At 34.2% G+C, this 21,499-nt stretch overlaps 2 protein-coding genes across 2 annotated transcripts in view; one reads left to right on the plus strand and one right to left on the minus strand.

The window, feature by feature from the left end:
- LOC115879988 (flotillin-2) overlaps positions 1-21,499 on the plus strand; it is a 398,348-nt gene that overhangs the window by 350,159 nt on the left and 26,690 nt on the right. The window lies entirely within an intron of this gene.
- LOC115880015 overlaps positions 1-21,499 on the minus strand; it is a 50,747-nt gene that overhangs the window by 22,243 nt on the left and 7,005 nt on the right. Inside the window, exons 4-9 of the mRNA XM_030897119.1 lie at positions 17,169-17,431; positions 13,975-15,194; positions 13,117-13,120; positions 9,059-9,213; positions 7,848-8,070; positions 4,734-4,867 (exon numbers count right to left, since the gene is read on the minus strand). Of these exons, the coding sequence (XP_030752979.1) occupies positions 4,734-4,867; positions 7,848-8,070; positions 9,059-9,213; positions 13,117-13,120; positions 13,975-15,194; positions 17,169-17,431 (1,999 nt within the window). The remainder of the gene's footprint in view (positions 1-4,733; positions 4,868-7,847; positions 8,071-9,058; positions 9,214-13,116; positions 13,121-13,974; positions 15,195-17,168; positions 17,432-21,499) is intronic.

Below are 21,499 nucleotides of genomic sequence, written 5' to 3' on the forward strand. Positions count from 1 at the left end.
TTGGTGTCGGAAGTGCGATTCAAGAGGATTTTAAGAAGAAATTAAGTGGATTGGAAGATTTTTAGACCCAATTAGAGTATTTTTATGGTTGGTACAAGAGAACAAGCGAAGAAAATGGAAGAAGTAAGCAAATTATTGGGCGATTTTATGGAGAATATGAGAAGAGAGAAGGCAGAAGAACAAGAAAGACTACGTGAAGACGAGAAGAAGAGCGAGCCCGATTAGAAAAGAGAGAAAGAAGAGGAACAATGCCACCTTTTTGAAAATACTTATGGAAAATCAAGAAAAAATCTTAGAAGGTTTAGAAGCGCGTCAAAAGAAGAAAAACAAGAAGAACAGGACCGGCTTGAGAAAATTTTCGGAGATTTGAAATTCCAACAACAACAAGATAAACAGGAAGAACAGGACCGGCTTGAAAAAATTTTCCAAGATTTGAAAATTCAACGACAACAAGACAAAGAAGAAGAACAGGACCGGCTTGAGAAAATTTTAGGCAATTTAGAAATTCGTCAGAAGAATGAATGGAGGGAAATTTTAGAAGATATAGAAACGCGCCGCCAGAAAGAAAGACAAGAAGATCAGGACCGTCTTAAGAAAACTTTGGAAAATCAGGAATTTCGACTACAGAAGAATTTTGAAGACCTGGAAAAACGGCAGGAAAATCAACTTCAAGAAACCGTAGAAGATCTTGAGGAACGCCTTCAGCAGAAGATAGAAAGATTGGAGATGGACCTACAGAAGACCAAGGCACAAGTAAGAACACCTGGCGTTCATGGAACTGCGAACCTCAAGGCCCCGACCTACGATGGACAAACCACCTGGACGATGTACCACCGCCAGTTTGAAGCAGCGGCTGCTGCCAATGGATGGACTGACCAGGAGAAAGCAGCGGCACTTGTCATCGCGCTGCGTGGCCCTGCCTGGAACTGCTGCAACTATTCCTGCAGCCCAACAGCAGGAATACGAAACTTTGGTCGCTGCACTGGACAGAAGATATGGCGACCAACATCGACGCCAACTTTACCAGGCCCAGATCAAGACACGCCTGCAGAGGTCCAGAGAGAGTCTGCAGGAATTTGAAGCAGACTTACGTCGGCTGGTACACCTAGCGTATCCTGAAGCACCGGAAGGATTTAGGGAGGAACTCGCTGCTCAGTGCTTTATCAGGCGCAGAGGGCGCTGCAAATATCCTGATTTTCTACCAGCAGCGAAGCACTGGTCAGGGCGCTGGAAATCGAAGCTGCTTTTAGCGCCATCCCTAGACCGAAGATAAGATCGGTAACGGTAGAGGAACAGCCCGAGAGTACCCACAGAAGTTTGGAGGAGATGTGTAGAAAATTCGACAAACTATGTGAGCTACTAATAAACAAGTAAGTCAACAACACCCAGACAGAGAACCAAAGAAGATTCCAGGACATGAGGTGCTATGGATGCGGCAGGAATGGCCACATCAAACGGTATTGTCGCATCCAAATGCGATTCCATTCACCATCCAGAGAACATCGGCACATCGGAAGATCCCAGGACATAAGTTGCTATAGATGTGGCAGGAATGGCCACATCAAACGGGATTGCCGCGTCCAAATGCGATTCCGTTTACCATCGAGAGAACATAGGCACCCGGAAATCAACACTAATGAGCGAGTATTGGCTGAAGAAAACAGAGCCCCTAGGATGTTTTCCGTTAGGAGTCTAGGAAAAACCGCTGACAGTTTGGTGATCAACGGGAAGGTCAATGGTAGAAGAAATCGAATGACTGTGGACACAGGCGCTATGGTATCGTTGGTGCAGACTAACTCAGTGCGAGGATTGAAGATGATGCCTCTTAGAAGAAGAGTGTATTTACGTACAGTTACGGGGGAAATGGCCGTTGTACGGGGAGAGGCTTTCATGGAATTGGAGTTAGGGAATTTGAAGTTTCGGCATAGCGTTTTAGTGGCGGACATTGAAGATGATTTTATCATGGGTATGGATGTGATCAGTCAACATGGTTTTTCGTTTGATCACCATAGAAACATCCTGAAAATCGGAAATGAGGAATTTTCTGTATCTAAAGAGAAGAGACCAGGAAATATGGAAGAAATATTATCGAAAATTGTGATGATACCTGGTGATACCAAGAAGACTGTGTTCGGGAAACTAGAGAAAACCGTTGGGTGCCGTGTAGGACGGGTACAAATTATCGACAACGAGCCAGATCGACGACGAGCTACTTTGGGCAAGAAAATGAAACATCGCGAAAGCACTATCAGAGTAAGGAATTTTAAACTGAGAACTGACGAACAATGGACGACGATACAGTTGAGGAAAGATCAAATGGAAGATCCAGACATCGGAGCAATACTACGGCTCAAGGAAGGTAACGGCGAGAGACCACCGTGGCAGGATATTGCGGACAGAGGGCTCGTTTTCAAAGCTCTCTGGGCTCAGTGGAATTCACTGGTGATTGAGAATGGATTGATAAAGCGCACGTGGGAAAGTGCGGATGGCAGGACAGTAACAACTCAGTTACTGGTACCAAGGAAGAAAGTCACCCAGGTATTGGAAGAAATTCACGGTGGTAAAACTGGAGCCCATCTTGGAGTAAACAAGACCTTGAGTAAGCTGAGAGACCGTTTTTACTGGGTGGATTATTGCGAAGATGTTAAGAAATGGTGTCAACGTTGTAAGATTTGCGCAGCTAGACAAAGACCAAGTACTCGATCTGGGGAAGAAATGGAACAGGATAGCGTTGGACTGTCGTTCGAAAGAATCGCTAGGAAGGAAAGATTATTGGACATTCATAAGGCCGTTAGAAGTAAGATTGCGCTAGCCAGTGACCGGATGAAAGCTCATTACGACCTCAGAGCTAATTCTACGGGATTTCAACAGGACGATAGGGTATGGTTGTATAACCCACAGCGCAAGAAAGGAAGGTCCCCAAAGTTAACTCCAGCATGGGAAGGTCCTTATACAGTCATCAAGAGGATAAATGATGTTGTGTACCGGATTCATCGCAGCCCTAGAAGTAAGATGAAAGTAGTTCATCTGGATCGATTGAAGAGATACCAGACAGGAAACCTTGATCGGGACGATCAAATTTGAGAGGGGGCAATGTCAAGAAAAATGGCGCATCCGCCAGAAATTAAAATGTATTACTGGTTGCCTGCACAACCGCAACGTATCCGCCAGAAATTAAAAGACTTTTTCAGGCGCCATCTTTTAGTCAAGTCGAGAAGTAAGGGAATCAGACAATAGAATTGTCTGGTATGAAGAAGTACGCTTTCCGAGAATTGGGGAAATTTCGAGAAGCAGTCAATAGAGTATATAAGCCGGAGCCATCGACAACTGAGACAGTTTTTGAAATTTGAATATACCGCGTGGAAATTGAAAATCGGACAATTTGGTGAAGGAATCTTATAAATAGTTAGTTTGTTGTGTGTTATAAGTTAGTAATTGTGTATAAAGTGAGAAAATAAATTCGTTAAGTATTTTATCGTGAGTTTAAATTAGTGGACCCACGGAATCCGTAACAATATTTTAGATTCAAATATTATGACATATATGTCAGTTGCCGTCTAAAATGTCATCTTGATAACAAAAAGTTTTTTTTGTATTTTACTAAGAGTGAGTCCCAGGTGGGACCCTCCACTGAGGCCGCGAGGGCAGACAAAAAGTTAGTTATTGTCAAAACTAGTTAAAATCATGTTATAATATTAAAATTTACAAGTTATAATTAGATATTTTATATTATTTCAACAACAAACACATAATAGTACAGCGTAATGTTGATATGCAGGTCCAAAACAAAAAGTGTCGTTATATTTTTCAGTTTTCGTTGTCAGTCGCGTTTCAGTGATTTTAGTGCTGTCGGATATTTTTATTTGTGAAATAGAAATATTGCATTTGGATTGCAAAACTAAAAGTGGAAGTTTTATTGCAATGTAAGTAAACGTTTGTCCATTTTATATTTTACTTTTTTCATACCTACGACAAATATATTGAAATTTTATAATTCGTTTTATTTAAAAAATGTTAGAAAACAAGCTTGGTAATCGTGTAATTGACATAATTGTTATGTAATATATTCCATTTAAATGTAATATAGTACTTTACAATTAAAAAATGTAAATTTAAAAAATATATTAAAAATATATACAGGCATTAATTGAAATTTTTTGAGTGCGAACAAACACGAGAGGCGCTTTATTATTTACTTTCATTTCTTAACATGACAGACGAAGTTCTAAAGGGGGATGTTTTGTGTATGTTGTTAACAAAAAAGAGTTTCATCTTAAAAGAAAATTTTAATCAATCACAGTTGTTTATCTCCATCATTTACCGGATTAATAATACAGAAATTACAGTTCAATTACAAGCAATTCATTATTTGTTATTTATAGTGATTTACAGTAATTTTATTAAATTATAGGAATATTCTCGTTGATTATTGGTTTGAAATAAATATGACAGTATCCTCTCCAATGAAAATGCGAGTTACTAACACTCACGGCGCGGCCGTGTGATGTGGTGAAAAAACATTTGTTTTTTCCAAATATCTTCATCAGTAATCGGATTTTTTAGATTTCGAAACATACGCAATATTAGGGTTCGGCAAGACGCAACTTTTCTGTAATGTAATTATCTTTGTATCTCTTCTGGATTACGAGATCCCTGCAATGTGCATTTTAATATGGAACATCGTATGATCGGGCTGTTACTTTAGTCAATTGAACCGCCATAATTCTCATTACCTATTATAATCTTTCTTATTTCCTCTCACATAAAGCATTGCGTTTAAAACCGACGAACCGCCTAAAACTTTTCCTCTGGGCCAGTTACATTTTCCATCTACCATAGCCTGGCAATATTTGTCCCCGGGCTCAGTCTAAAACAAAACTACTTGGTCACAATCAAGGTTTTTTAAAACAAATAAATAAAAATTGGTCAAGTGTGAGTCGGACTCGCGCATGAAGGGTTCCGTACTATTCATGATCTATACAACATTAGACACTATATTATTATAAACTTTTTTTCCGATTTAGCTGAAATTTTGAATGCGCGCATAAGCAATTAAAAAAATGAAGAAACACATTACTAAAAATTGTATTAATCAATAATAAATATGTAAAAATTAAAAAAAAAACGATTAAAAAAAAGTCGCCTTGACTAGGATTAAAACCTGCCTTACTACGGCTCCAACGTCATAGCAGCGTAAAGTCCTAAGGCTTTAACCACGCGGCCACCGAGGACTTGAAAGATTCTATGTAAAATTCTCACTTAAAAGGTAATGTTTAGTGAAAGTACTTTTTTATATATAAACATTTATTTAATTCTGTTTTTAGTATTTGTTCTTATAGCGGCAACATAGATACATTATCTGTAAAAATTTCAACTGTCTAGCTATAACGGTTCATAAGATACTTTTGTGACAGACGGACGGACGTATAGCGAAGTGTTAGTAATAGCACAGAATATCTAGCTACGCAACAGAAGCCTCGTTACACGTATAAAATTGTAGGTATCAAAAGGAGACAGGCTTTTAAAGCCTGTCTCCAAATCAGATTTTTGATGCGGTAGTTTCGCTACTACATAATAGAGGGCGATAAATTTAAAAGAAAACAGTTTTCTACAAACGAAATTTAAAAGAATTTTATGCAGTGTTGCCATTGTGTAATTCAAATTGTAATACTTCCTTATATAGCCTACCTTCAAATTTGTTACAACATATTAAAATAGATCAGAGCTCTGTTTTCAAACGTTTAGGTATTTAACTTGCCATGTTAGTTGGAGTTAAATCTTACGTGCTGAATTACAATCACTTTGTGACGTTTGATTGTAACTGAATTTCCTGGCGTTCGATTGGACATACTTGGTATAGTAAGTATCTTCGGTGACATTGTAATATGATGGTACTATGATGCATATAAAGTGGTAGCTTAAGTACCATATTACGATACCACTTCCTGACGTTCGATTGGGCTCATATTTGATTATGATTATACTTGCGTATTTTTGATGACATTGCAATATTATGGTACCATGAAGTACATCAAGAGGTACCATAATGTAGTACCATATTACGATACCATTTCCTGGCGTTCGACTGGTCTTAACCTTTGTATACTACGTGTGTTCGGTGACATTATAATATGATGATACTTTGATGCATATAAAGTGGTACCTTCTATAGTACCATATTATGATACCATTTCCTGACGTTCGATTGGGCTGATATTTGATTATACTTGCGTATTTTTTATGACATTGCAATATTATGGTACCATGAAGCATATCAAGGGGGTACCATAATGTAGTACCATATTACGATACCATTTCCTGGCGTTCGATTGGGCTTAAACTTTGTATGCTACATATTTTTGGTGACACTGTAATATAATGGTACTATAATACATATAAAGTGGTACCTCCTATATACTATATAGTATAGTACCATATTATGATACCACTTCCTGACGTTGGATTGGGCTCATATTTGATTATACTTGCGTATTTTGATAACATTGCAATATTATGGTACCATGAAGCATATCAAGAGGTACCATAATGTAGTACCATATTACGATACCATTTCCTGGCGTTCGATTGGGCTTAAACTTGGTATACTACGTATCTTCGATGACATTGTAATATGATGGTACTATGATGCAAAAGTGGTACCTACCTATAGTACCATATTACGATACCATTTCTGGCGTTCGATTGTGCTTAAATTTCGTATACTACGGATCTTCGGTGACATTGCAATATTATGAAGCATATCGAATGGTACCATAATATAGTACAATATTATGATATCATGTCCTGGAGTTCGATTGGGCCAAAATTTGGTATACTTGCGTTTCTTTATAAAGATTTGTTTAATTAATAATTTTAATTTATTTTACAAATTTTAATTTATTGTACGATGTCGTTACAGCAAACTAATATATTATTAATTGTACCTGTGTCATTTTTTAAAATCTACCTAGGTCTATATAAATAACGTGGCAAACAGAAGAAATTTGTTATTATAGTATTTTTTAGTCAATTAACATTTTTTATACTCCATTTTTAATAAATTATTTCCATTATTATTAAACGTTATTAATATTTCATTACTAACGTTTCAGCATTAATAAATATCACTATCAATCGCCCTGCATACTATTAATTTTAAAGATAATTAAAGTTATTTTCTTAGTTAACATAATAAAGTAGTGTACATAATAATATATTAAAAATGTATTTTGTGAGCATATATTTTCTAATAATATACTTAAACTTAAAACTATTTTAAAAGCCAAACGAATAATTAATATAAGTGTATCTGACAAGAAATGAAGAATAGAAAGAAATTATTATACACCAGAAAAAGAATGGGATGCCAATTAAAATCTTTTTGAATCTGGCAACTTGGTGCATATTTAGCCGAGCTTCAAAGCCGTCGACGTGCCGTCGATCAAAAACCGAAAATTGAAAATTTCCGATTATATTCTGATTATGATATTGTCGCGCCATCTAGTATTTTATTTGTGCAATTTTAGCTCTTTCATTTCGAGTATTTTTCTGTTGCGTAGCTAGATATTCTGTGGTAATAGGGTTCCCGTTTTTACCCTTTGGATACGGAACCCTAAAATTCAATTTTTTTATTTAAACTAGATTTTTTTTTATTTTAATAGAAAGCAAAATTTCAATAACTCGATTATTGTCAATTTATTTAAAAAAATGGTAAAGAGAAAATATGTTTCTTTTGACCAGATCTACCGTCCTTTAAAATATCTGCACTTATTTCTGGGACACCCTGTATAAAGGTGCCTTACTATATAGTGTGAAATACAATAAAAATATTATTTTATTACGTTTACCTTATATTGCCAATCAAATGGTGTTAACTGCAATGCCGGAAACATTAACGGCATATCCGTTATACTAATTTCATCTGCGCCAGATTCTAATAGAAGCACGTCCCAATACGGATTTTCTGATAGTCTGTTGGCAAGAACGGTTCCCGCACTACCCCCGCCAACTATGATAAAGTCGTAACTGTCTTTTAGGTTTGTATAACCTGTATCTTTTACGTGGTTTTCCCTAAAATTTTGAAAAATTTGGAACATTATTTTTTATTTTTTTAATACAAGTTACACAAATACAAATATATCAACAAACTTAGAGACAAAGCACTTAAATATTTAAAACAACAATCTGAAGCCAAATTACAATATTATCCTCAACTTAGGAATTTTACAAAACATGCTATGTAACAACAAACATGCAAAAAATGATAGTTATGTTAAAGGGTTTATCGGAAAAGACTGGTAAATATTTCTGGACAGATGCTAAACGACTTAAGTTAAGAGTTCATTTCACTAACCCGAAAAAGTAGCAAAATAAGCGTTCGGTTTTTAACGTTTTATGTCAAACTGGCTAGGTATTTTTACACAAATGAAGAACGAAATTAAAGATAAACCATTATACTATATCCGTATTGTAGCACATTTTTAGACAACTTCTTTATTTTTATGATTTTGATGGTCAAACATCAACAAAATATTCCTTATGTTTGGACTAAATTTTCTCGAAAATAAAGACATAATTTAAAATTCCGTTACAATACGGAAATAGATTGAAGTTTTGTGATTACAGTGATATATAATTTATGTGGTTTTGTAACAAATTGCTCGCTATTTTACGGCAAATGCTGAAGCTCTGCAAACCTTAATCAAGCTTTAATCAAAGCACGTTGTTTAAAACGTGTTTTAAAACTGGTGTGTATTAAAACTGAAGTGTCTTAAAACTTTATGTTTTTTTTTTCTCGTATAATAGACATATTATACGAGCATATCGAGTGGTACCATAATATAGTACAATATTATGATATCATCACTTTAATAATAAATGAACATTTTAAGGTTGTGATATTTATCGTGCCGGACATTGTATTTACATTTTTTAAAATATTCTTATATTTTGTAAATATTTCATGCTTGAAAGCATACATAACTTATATGAAAAAATAAATTATATCCATTTTATTATAATTTCCTCAATAATTTCCTTACATTTTTGTGGCACATACCTGTCAATAATATCGGGCCTTTGATTTAATACTGCCGAGTGAAGATATAATAAAAAGCCCAGTCCAGGTCCTAAGGTCATAGCCATTCGAGTTATCGAATAAAGATTCATCTGTTGATTTATCGTCGACATTTTCGTTGCTGATTGGTTAGCAGACTAGCAGACTTTATACCTATCGAACTAATGATAATTTTAGCTACAGTAAATTGTTTTCTGTGGTATACAGGATATCCCGGACTGAGCGTATTGCTTTAGAACTTTCTAGAGTACTAAGGTATCTAAATCGGACTAGTTATGCATATTATTACAATATTTGGCAAAAAAAAAACATTTGCAATATGGCGGCACATCCGGAAGTACCGGAAGTTGACAGAAATTTTCTAATTTTAAATCGAAATCCTGGGATTATAGGTTCTAATCCCGGGATTTCAAAACGAGACCCCGAAAATTGGAAACCCTAATCATAATAAAGATTGCATCTAAATACCTATATTGACGCCTTTTGTACATTCTAAGTTAAAAAAAACATATCAAACCGTAAAAGAAATGCATGGACGATTTGAGATATAACATATAACGCGGACTAAGACGCGGAAAAAGCTAGTAATGTATTTACCATAGAGTTAAGTATTTACGTTACAAACTAATTTTAACTAAAATTTAAAAAAAATTGCAAAAAAGTTTTCGAAAAATACAAAATTTGTATTTATGTGGCAAAAAACTTATAGACGTATTCCCGGGATCGAGATATATACCACCCTTAAAAATATTTCCTGTTATGCAAGACTCACCCTGTATAGTTTATGAAATAAAAAGTTGATTTCGATATACGTGGTTTCTATTTACGCTGTGTTTTCACGGAATGTAACTCTCGCTTAAAACGAGGGACTCCTCTATGTAAAGAAAGGCCAGATCTAAATATTTGAGTTCTTTAGAAACTCCTAATAAGTACTAAAACTTCTAATAGGACTACCCTGTATACCCCCCTATTACTATTTATATTAATATTAGTATCTTTAGTATTACCTTACCGTAACTATTATTTTAATACCACCCAACTTAACTTTCTAGGCTCATTCACACACATGTATTTAGTCTGTTGTGAGATGAGTGTCATAAATTTAATATAGTTAATATTATTTGCAACAAATAATATTTTTGCGGCGTTTGCAATATCGAGATATAAAGATTTTTTATCATGATATTTAGTTTTGTAATGCATTTGAATTGTATCCTTTTTATAAACATGTTCTATATGAATATAAAATGCTATTTAAGATTAGGTAATATCTACTAGCTTTTTCCATCGACTTCGTCGGCATTGCACCTCAAATCGTTCATGTATTTTCTTTATGGTTTGCTTTTACTTGGAATGTATAGAAGGCGTCAATTTAAGATTTTTAGAAGCACATTTACCCTCTTTACACGTTACAAAAGAGCTATTTTTAAAAGTTTTAACATCCTGTAACTTTAAAACTATGCGTTTTCGCACCCATGTTTATAGGAACTTCTTTTCATATCTTTTGATGAGAAATAAATGAGTGCGTATTTAAAACTTTGGCCCAAACGGATTTTGCGTGCTTATTTTATTCCATCTACGTATGAAATTGCCATTACTATTAAATTAAATTTATAACAGCTGAGTTTACAATTAATTAATATATCAAAAATTTATCATAATGTCAATTTTGATTGTAAAGGTTATCAAAACTTTTTACTAAGAAATTTATTATTTAGATTAATATTTAATTAATAGAGAAACTGTACGTTCAATTTATTATTTAAACTACACAGTATATTTACATTTTATTTATTTAATAAACAATAAGTAACAAGTATATCTAACTACAATTCATAGAACAATACTGGAAATAGCTGGATATTTGGCCACTGAAAGAAAAAACTAAAAATTAAAAAATAATCTATAATGACACAGGATCATTAAATATCTCTAACAATGAGGAAGATGCACATATTTTATTTTTCGCCAGAAACTGTTCAATTTATTAGAATAAATATGTGTAAATGCAAAAAAAAACTTTTTTCTTGAAAGCAGTACCACAATTTTATAAAACGGGCCATTAAAATACTATGGATAACGCAAACGACGCCTTGGGAATTGAAACGATATTCTATTGGTCTGACGTCACCAGCCGTTCTCGTCGACGCGCGATGGCCAGCAGCAGCCAGACGTGTTCCGTTTATGTACGTATTTAGGTGGCGTACTAAGACATTTTTGTTGCTTTTAGCGTTGATTGAAGAAGATTTTTATGCTTTTATTGTGCAGTTATTATTTGTGTGTGTTGTGTGGTCTGAGAATTTTTTAAGTAATGGCAGATTCCGGTTTTTTAAAAGCACAATCAGATAACTTGCCAAAAGTCGATGCTTTTATGTTGGCTGCTTTTATAAATACAAATTCCCAATTTATTGGTGCTGAATTACGAGGAACAAAACAGAGAGGTTTGTAACATTTATTCTTTGTAGTACTGAGGCATATTTAAGTGTAAGTAGGTACCTACTGTTACGAACTTTTATATCGTTATAAATTAATGTTATAAACTTATTTTTTAGATCAGGTAGGGAGGCGTATGGAGATAATGCTGTAGGTTATGTGGAAGGGTGAAAAGAGTCAAAAATATTTGTTTAGTACGTGGAAAAATAACTCCAGAGCATAGCGTGAAAAAGAAAGTTTTTTTTATATATTGACATCCCCTTACCCTTGTTATTTTTAAAGATTGTTTTTTTACGAAATTATAGGAAATAAATTGAATTTTTTTATTAGTAATGAAACTATTATACAAGGTGTCCCATAAGCAAACGTCAAAATTAAGTTACTTTGTTTTAAGTGAAACACCCTATATATTTTTGGATTCTTCGGAAATTTCTAGATATTCTAGATATATTTCATGTATAATATCCTATACCTATCTTCAAATGTTTACGAAATATTGACAGTTGAAAAGCGGCCACTTTCCTTTGACACTTTGACAAGCTCTATAATTTAAGTCGAGAGAGATCGAGGATAAAGGTAACTTAAACACTAACTTTTGTAAGTCCCGCTTAAATTAGAAGTTATTATCATTCGGTAGCTTATGAAAAACTAGGATAGGAATATGCAAACCATTTTCCCCGATCTTATTTGGTTCAGATTTTAGAGCTTGTCAAAGTGTTAAAATGGCCGCTTTTCAACTGTCAATATTTCGTAAACAGTTGAAGATAGGTATAGAAAATTATACACGAAAAATACCTACAATTTTCTGGAACAACTTTTTTGAGACACCCTGTATAACTAGAATTATTTTTAAAAGAGAGTATATAAAAAACCATGCAACTTTTGTATTTAATGTTTTCTTCTAAAACTTGCAGTTGGCTGTAGGTGGGTGTCAAAATATAATGAATAACCCTGTACACACATTCAAATTTCATATACCTATGTAAGACAATATACATAAATATATGAACTTACATCAAAATGATCTTCACAACAATAAATCGTAGAAATAGAGGATAATTTCACGTTTTTCTTTTCATCTCTTCTTCCTTGTACATCTCTTTTTCCTTCTGCCTTCTACCATTTTTTTCTGTTTTCGCTCATCCATTACTATTTATAAATATCACTAATTACTAATTATGTATTAATTAACACAAATAACTAAAATTTTGACTCGGATTCAACAGCGTTTAAAAGCAAACTGTGTAAAATAAACACGCGTCTGGCTCCATTCAACCAGAAAAACGGCGGGTGACGTCACAGCGGCAAGGCGCGGTAAAGAGCGTTTGCCCGGCCATTTAAATTAACAATATTTAATTATTTTATATTAGAGGCATTTCTTAACCGATATCAACGATTTTTTTTATTCAATTTGTAATTGAACTATTTTTTAAAACCATTATTTAAAAACATGCATTTTCCTCATTTTGTAAAATTACATAATTTTGTGGAAGTCGCTTTTTAATGATGCTATAATATATCTATATTTCTTTTTATTTCAATGGTAAAAGATCCAACTTCTTCCACTACTGAATGCATCACCATGATACATATTGTTACCGACTGACTTCACTAGGACAAACTATAATAGTATAAATTTATGTGTTCACACAAAATAAGTTACTTACAAACTAGATAATAGTGGTAATCTTTGGATCCTTATTTAAATTATACATCGAGAGTACTTAGCAATACGTAAACATTTTTATCTTATATAAAAAATATTTGTAAGGAACAAAAATTCTGTAAAACACTGAACGTGATTTTATACATTTGTCAAAGAAGAAAACATTAGCTCTAAAATAGCTGACACTGGTCAGTTAATTAGATAAATATACATCTAACAATAAGAACTACTTTAAGATACTTAGGATGTATAAAATTATATTTCATATCAATTAAACTTTTAGTTACGTAATCGAGGGCGCGATTTTTAAATTCATTGTTGCCAACCGTGGACATATTCGGCGCCAGTGCTCACTTACTGAAATTTAAATTTCGCGCTGGGGATTCAGGTGGTAGCTCTGCTGTAAAAAATGTAAAGTTGCCGCATTTATTTCTTTATTTCCTGACAGTGTCATTCGTATTTGATATACCGGGTGCGTCTCAAAAGTGGCTCACCCCTATAACTTTTTTATTGTTTCAGATAAATAAACGAGATTTGATATGGCGGTGCCATTTAAAAATCAAAAGTTGTAGTCATTTCCGGTGAAACCGGAAGTGACCGAAAACAATTGGATACGTCAATCAATCCTAATTTATGTCATATATACTAACATACCAAATCTCGTTTTTTTAACTAAAAAAATAAAAACGTTATAGGGGTGAGCCACTTTTGGGACGCACCCGGTATAATGATGACGTAACGGTGAACGATGGCTGAACAGTCTTTTTTTACAATTAGTATGCTATTCATTTGCATTTACATATTCCTAAGCCAGAATTCTTTTATTAAATCCGACCCTTTTTCCCCAATCATTATAACCGGAGCATTCGTGTTACCACTAACCAAATTCGGCATTATACTGGCATCTATCACCCGCAATCCTTTAATACCGTAGACTCGAAGTTGGGGATCGACCACCGCCTGTTGGTCCCAATAAGGGCCCATTTTCGCCGTACCAACCGGATGGTAAATGGTGGCAGAATACAGTCTAATCATACACTCGAAGAATTTATCGGTATATCTTCCAAACGGGGTACACTGAGGAAAATCGTGTAGTTTACTTCCATATGTTTGAAAAGCCGGCGTTTGACTCAAAGCCACTCCAATTTTCGCACCTTCTATAAGCGTTTTCATATCGAAATCGTCGAAAAAGTAGTTGGGATAAATTAAAGGAGGATCCAGGGGCTTCTTGCTTCTCAGTCTTATCACGCCTCTACTTCGCGGTCTCAGTAGCATAGGAATAACACTCCAAGCGTCTTGGTTTTCGATGGGCTTGAACACGCGATTATAGAAAGCGTTGGAAAGTCCGTGTGCTTTCTTTAATTGGGATCCATTATCTGAATGCGCAGATCCACTGACGAAATGAAATTCTATGTCAGGAAAGTCGTCGGAAACGTTGGCGTATTTTGTGTTGACAAAGGCCAACCCTTCAACTCCCCCCATGATTGTCAAGGGACCGTCCCCAAACATAGCGTACCGCATTACAGTTCCCACTGAAGACACCCTATCCAGGGTTATAGAGTCCTGTTTGTTTATGAGGAAAGTCAATCCTCCCAATCCTATGTGGTCTTGTAGGTTGTTTCCTACTTGGAGGTCTTGAATGACTGGAATCTTGTGCCGTTCCAGTTCTTTTTTTGGACCGATCCCGGATAACATGAGAATCTGCGGAGAGTTTACAGCTCCTGCCGATAAAATCACTTCTTTGTTTGCTCTAACTCTGTATACTTTACCGTCCCTCAAGAACTCAACACCAAAAGCGATTTTAGTAGTGGGGTCGATAAGGACTCGAGTAACGTGGGAGTGCATTGCGATGTGTAGGTTTGGTCTGAGTCTAACTGGTCTTAGGAAAGCTTTTCCAGTTGAACAGCGCGCGCCACTACGGATGGTGCCTTGAGCCATCATGAATCCAGACTGGAACTCTCCGTTGATGTCTCGGTTTTTGTAGCCCAGTTGTTTGCCGCCTTCAAGAAAAGCAGCTACCTGTAATTAGAAAGATTTTTAATTAAAATACAATTACAGACAAACTATCTATGAAGGTATACCTGGTGCGTCTCAAAAGTGGCTCACCGCAATAACTTATTTTTTTAGAAAAATAAACGAGATTTGGTTTGGTTGTATATGACATACAGTACGTCTGTCCGTTCTTAGCTACGCGGTATCCGTGAGAGGGGAAACGATATTCTCTCGATGTTTTTCGTAAAAAATTAGACGACGCGTCCCATCAATAAAAATTCGACAAATTTGCAAGTGGCCAATAAAATGAGTGGGCGGAGCGATTTGCGGTGACGTACTCGTCAAGTCGACGTATAAAATATATTGCTGTTTATTTAAATGACACAGATCCAGCAGATGTACTGTAAATTATGATTGATTGGCGTATTCAATTGTTTTCGGTCACTTCCTGTTTCACCGGAAATTATTTCAACTTTTGATTTTTAAATTACACCCTCGGTATTTTTTTTACGTTATTCGATCGAAAATGACACTCAGAATAGAATGACATATCATATGTCAACTTTTGACAATTTCGCTTTAAAAAAAATCGTATTTTAAATTTTAATCTAGAGTGCCATGGTTGTGTTAAAAACACTAATTTTTATTCAAGGAGCCTTGGAAAAATAGATTTCATCGTCTAATATTTTTCGTGTCTTGTCTTGGCTGGTCAACAGATGCCCAAATCGTATTTTTAACCATTTCCAAATTTTTTCAAATGGAACGAGGGTGTAGCATTGTTACAAACACTTATATTGAAAACACTTGGATTCGAGTCAAATTATCGTTATGAACCGCATGTTACAATATGAAATAAACTATATGAGAAAATGTCATAAGTTGACATATGATATGTCATTCTAGTCAGAGTGTCATTTTCTATCGAATAAAGTAAAAAAATACCGAGGGTGCCATTTAAAAATCAAAAGTTGTATTCATTTCCGGGAAACAGGAAGAGACAAAAAATAATTGAATACGTCAATTAATCCTTATTTATGTCATATACTAACATACCAAATCTCGTATTTTTATGTGAAAAAGTAAAAAAGTTATAGGGGCAAACCACTTTTGAGACGCACCCGCTATAATATACAGGGTCCGACAAAAGAGCATCGGGCATCTGTAGCTCCTAGAATAAAAAATTTGGAGTGCAAACCTAAAGTATGTACTAGGATGTATTTCAGGAAAATATTTTAACTTCTATAAGGTGGCTCAGAAAAGTGTAACACCCTGTATATTATTGCATTTTTGGCTTCCTTTCAGATCACTTTACATAACCCTAAGATATGAGTAAATATATTTCGATAATTTCAGAGATATTAAAAAACAAATAAAAGATATACTAGATATATATTTTTCAACCTTCCCTAAGAAAATTATTACAAATACAAGAACTGTCCTGAAATCTAAACTATATTAGGTGCTTACTTTAGATGGTCTATACTTACTTTGCTATAAATATCGTAAAAAAATCTCAATTCTATGCCAAATCAAAATTCTAGCCAGACTTTCTAAAATGTAAAATAATTTTTCTTAGTTTTTTTTTTAATGGAACACACTGAATATTATTTTTTATTAGATGGAGAGTTGAAAAATAAACATTTTGTATTTAGAGTATTTCAAAATTTTTAACGGTTTCGCAGATATTCGCAGTTTCATATTTCATATGGCATTTTCCATAGTGAAATTTTATCAAATAAGCCACCCAATGATTTTTCTCTCGGAGAAAGGGAGTCACTTTCCCATGGTTATAAGATAAACCAAGATACGAAGGGGTGTCGAAAAATTCATCAATTTCAAATTCGGCCTGTATTTCAGGAACTAAGAGGGCTAGGACAAATCCCTGTGTAGCATCTCTAGTTCCACAAAAAAATAGCATAGTAATATGAAATCCTCATCTCTGTATCTCATAAACGAGAAACCCTGTAAAACACATGAAAACGGGACATACTGTATACTTACTAGGGGTGTCCTGAACGGTGGTTCCGACACGGTTAGAAAGCCTCCTTTGCCGTGATATGGAGTTTTGGTAAGATACGGGTTTTGATTGTCTTCACTTTTTTTAAAATAATATAAAGTATCTTTAGATCCCCAGCCCGGATTGCCTAAAGATTCCCATATGTCATAGTCCTTTTTGTTTCCCCTCAAGTACAGCATGTAGTTTAGCACTGACGATCCTCCTATAACTTTTCCTCTGGGCCAGTTACATCTCCCGTTGTTCATCGCTAGAGAATAAATTGTACAATTCAATCAGTTAAAATTAGAGTTTAAAAATTACATTTTTATTACTCGTGCGGGGAGAGTAGTATTTTTTCGCATTCTTTTGGAGTCGAAAAGACGCTAATTCCCCACTTCACAATTACCACATTAGTTTTGAGCAAATTTAATGTCGATTTGAGTGCGACAAGTAAACTTCCCGCATCCAAATTTTCATTTGCACACGCAAATTGACAAGCAAAAGAAACAGTCTCGAAGTGTCAATATTAAAGAAGTGAGGTTGACATTTAAATATTTTTTTTATTTTTTGTTTATTTTATTACGTTGCTTTTTAATCTGTATCTTTTGTTATATTTCATCATGTAAACAAATTATTAAACACCATTATGAAGAAACAACGTTAAAATTCCTTCATTTTCTCTCTAAAATTCGATTTAAAAATTTAAGTGAGGTGTTCCCTCATCTATGAGGTGTTCCAAAAGTTGTTTTTCTTGTCACTAGATTTTTAAAGTATTTTTTGTTTTTTAATAAGTCTCTTGTGTTTACATGATGAAATATAACAAAAAAGACATATTAGATAGCAACGTAATAAAAAAAATAGTAAGTGCAACTCGTGCGGAGTTGTCGATTGCCCACGAGAGCGAAGTTGAGCACACGAACGAAGTTGATTTTCCCACTAGTTACACAATATACTATTAAGTATCATTGTAACCATTTACTTTTTTTGTTCACTTATAAATACCGTTTTTTTTTCAGATAAAAAAATTAAATTTAGTATGTTAGTTATGACATAAATTAGGACTAATTGCCTTATTCAGTTGCTTTCGGTCACTTCCTGTTTCACCGGAAATGATTACAACTTTTGATTTTTAAATTTCACCCTCGGTATTTTTTTCTTTATTCGATAAAGGCACTCTGAATAGAATGACTATCATATGTCAACTTTTGGTGTTTTTTGGCGTTTTCGAATAAATTGTAACATGCGGTTCATAACGACAATTTAACTCGAAATACCAAGTGTGTGGTACCAAATTATTCGTAAAAAAAATCCTTTCCAAATATACCAACGAGTAACGAGCCATACTATTGGCGTACATACGAGCCACCCTCATTTGAGAAAATTGAGATATGATTAAAAATACGATTTGGGCATTTTTTAACCGGCCAGGAAAAGACACGAAAAACATTGGACAATCAAATATATTTTTCCAAGGCTCCCTGATTAAAAATGAGTGTTTTTAAGACAGCCATGACACCCTAGATTAAAATTTAAAATTGAATTTTGTTTTAAGCAAAAATATCCAAAGTTGACATATGATGCCATTCTATTCAGAATGTCATTTTCTATCGAATGTGGTGAAACAACACAACAAAAAAAAAATTTCCGGTGAAACAGGAAGTGACCGAAAGCAACTGAATAAGGCAATTAGTCCTAATTTATGTCATAACTAACATACTAAATTTAATTTTTTTATCTGAAAAAAAACGGTATTTATAAGTGAACAAAAAAAGTAAATGGATAGAAAATGACGGTCTTGACGGACAGACAACAAAATGATCCTTTAAGTGTTCCGTTTTTTCTTTTGAGATATGGAACCCTAAAAACACCGAGGGTGCCATTTAAAAATCAAAAGTTGTAGTAATTTCCGGTGAAATAGGAAGGGAGCGAAAACAATTCAATACGTTAATCATTCCAGATTTATGTCATATACTAACGTACCAAATTTCGTTTTTTTATCTGAAAAAATAAAGAAGTTATAGGGGTGAACCACTTCAGGTGAGTCTTAACTAAGTGCATATATTTTCAGGGCTGGTAGATCTCGATAAAAGAATCATATTTTCTCTTTACCGTGTTTCAAATAAGTCTAAAATAAACTAGTTCTTTTACATCGAAAATTAAAAAAAAAATGATTTTTTGTTTAAATTTTGAGAACCATTGGATCTTTTCTAGGTTTTCTTTCTTTTAAATTTAATCTACTAAATATGTTGCCACAGATCAAGAAATTATATTTTCTGACTGGAACTTAAAAAAATCCATTTTTTTAAATAATTCCAAATTTTCAAAAAAAAAATGTTTCGCGAAAAAAAGCCTCATAGAGATATTTCAGGGGTCGGAATATACTACCTCTCAAATATTTGCGCTTATTTAACACATACAAAGTGTTTTGAGAAAGTTAATTTTTGTTATAAGCTTTGATAAAAATTTGAATTTTTTATATAAGTTACCTTGAAAGATCGTGAAACGAACTGTGAATTTTTTTTTTAAATCCACCCCCGAGAAGGGGTGAAATAAATAAATAAAATGATTTTTTCGAAATTTCGAAGTAACGGTAAGGATTGAAAAAAAGTTCAAATAAAAGTTGAAGAGAGTCAAATTTTACATAAAAATGATCTCTATACTTTTTTACTCAAATCACAAAATTAAGCGAGATAGAGTGGCTAGAAGCTAGGGGATGATAGAAATTTAAAATAAATCATAAGTTGCTGAAAAATTCATATATTTAAAATTTGGGTTGAAATTTTCTCGGAAATTATAAATTTCAATTCACATTTTTTTTAAATTCACCCCCAAGAAGTGAAAAATATACAGAGTGATCCGAACTGTATTCCGGAAACTTCGGCACCTTATTCTGCAGATAAAAATGAATAAAAAAGTTCGTATAAATGCATGTCCTAAAATGCTTGCTTTCAGAGATACAGGGTGTAGAATTTTCATTTTTATTTCAATTTTTTCTAAATAATTTCTGAAGTAACGTCAATATTTGGATGAACATTGGTGTCTGGGAGTTTTTTGGCGTGAGAAATTTGATTTTGGTGTCAATATGACTCCTACTAGTAGAAGACAAGGTTTTCCAAATTTCAGAGAAACGGTTCAGAGAAACGGTAAGTACTTTGAAAAAAATGTTTTAATTAAAGCTGTGCCCTAGCTTCTAGCTACCCTATCTCGGTTAATTTTGATTTGAGCCAAAAAAGTATCGAGACCATTTTTATGTGAAATCTGACGCTCTACAACTTTTATTTGAATTTTTTTTCTAATCCTTACGGTTTCTCCGAAATTTCGAAAATAATACCACAGATTAGGTATCCTATAAGTATACAGATAAAAATCTTGTCCCTAATTCGTGGTACGAAAATTGTTTTTTATGACGATGTGCAAACGAGTCAAATTTCTTGTGCGCAAAAATAAACTCGCGTAAAATAACAATAAACAGCGTAATAGAGAGATATCGCTAAACCGAATAGCGTGCATGGATGTTAATAAGGCCAGGTGTTATTTCCTTTACGTAAGGTGGTATTAACTCTCTTCATTTATAGTTATCGGATCGGAAAGAATTCTGATCGCGTAGCGTCCGCTATTTAAACTTAACCTAACTTTGAATTTAAAACTTTGAAATTGTTTTGTTTACTAGGTATTTTAAAACTAAAGGGCTAAAGTGCTTATTTCCAGTGCTTTATTGTTCAACGTCTGCCAATGGGTTTAGGACAACAAGCAACAAATTCTTAGAAGGGCTAAGTCGTCATCTGCTGTAAACCTAAGACTCTTTATAGGTTCTTTAGTATTGGAAGAGGTGGAATCCATATTTTGAGCCATATTTATTTAATTAAAACTAATCCCAGCTACTTAAATATCAAATTACCTAATAAAACTAAAGCAATAATTCAATTAACAATTCAAACATAACCTAAAATAAAAGATCTCGCCGGCCGACTCCGGTTGTCAAATACCCGCACATGCCCATTTAAGCAATTTTTAAACATCATCAGAGGTTATTTAGAAAGAGCTCTTGGTGTAATTGATCCGCAAATTACGTCAGGCGGTAATGTTATTAGCGGGTGTTGCGTTGACCCGCGCATATCGTAACCATAATAAGGTACGCGTAAATACTGGATGACGCTATTCGGTTTTCCGATATCTCTCTAATAACTGTGCCGGTCAGGCACTGTGCACAATTTTAGAGGCCATAAGTGGGCGTGCTATGTGCGCAAACTAGTCACCTAACTAGTGCCCGATTCCGAAAATTGGAACCACGAAAAACAATAAAGAAAAAACAAAGATTATAATCTGTGATAATACT

The sequence above is a fragment of the Sitophilus oryzae genome, unplaced genomic scaffold (genome assembly GCF_002938485.1).
Source record: "Sitophilus oryzae breed Bouriz unplaced genomic scaffold, Soryzae_2.0 scaffold_1604_pilon_pilon, whole genome shotgun sequence".
Lineage (NCBI taxonomy): Eukaryota > Metazoa > Arthropoda > Insecta > Coleoptera > Curculionidae > Sitophilus > Sitophilus oryzae.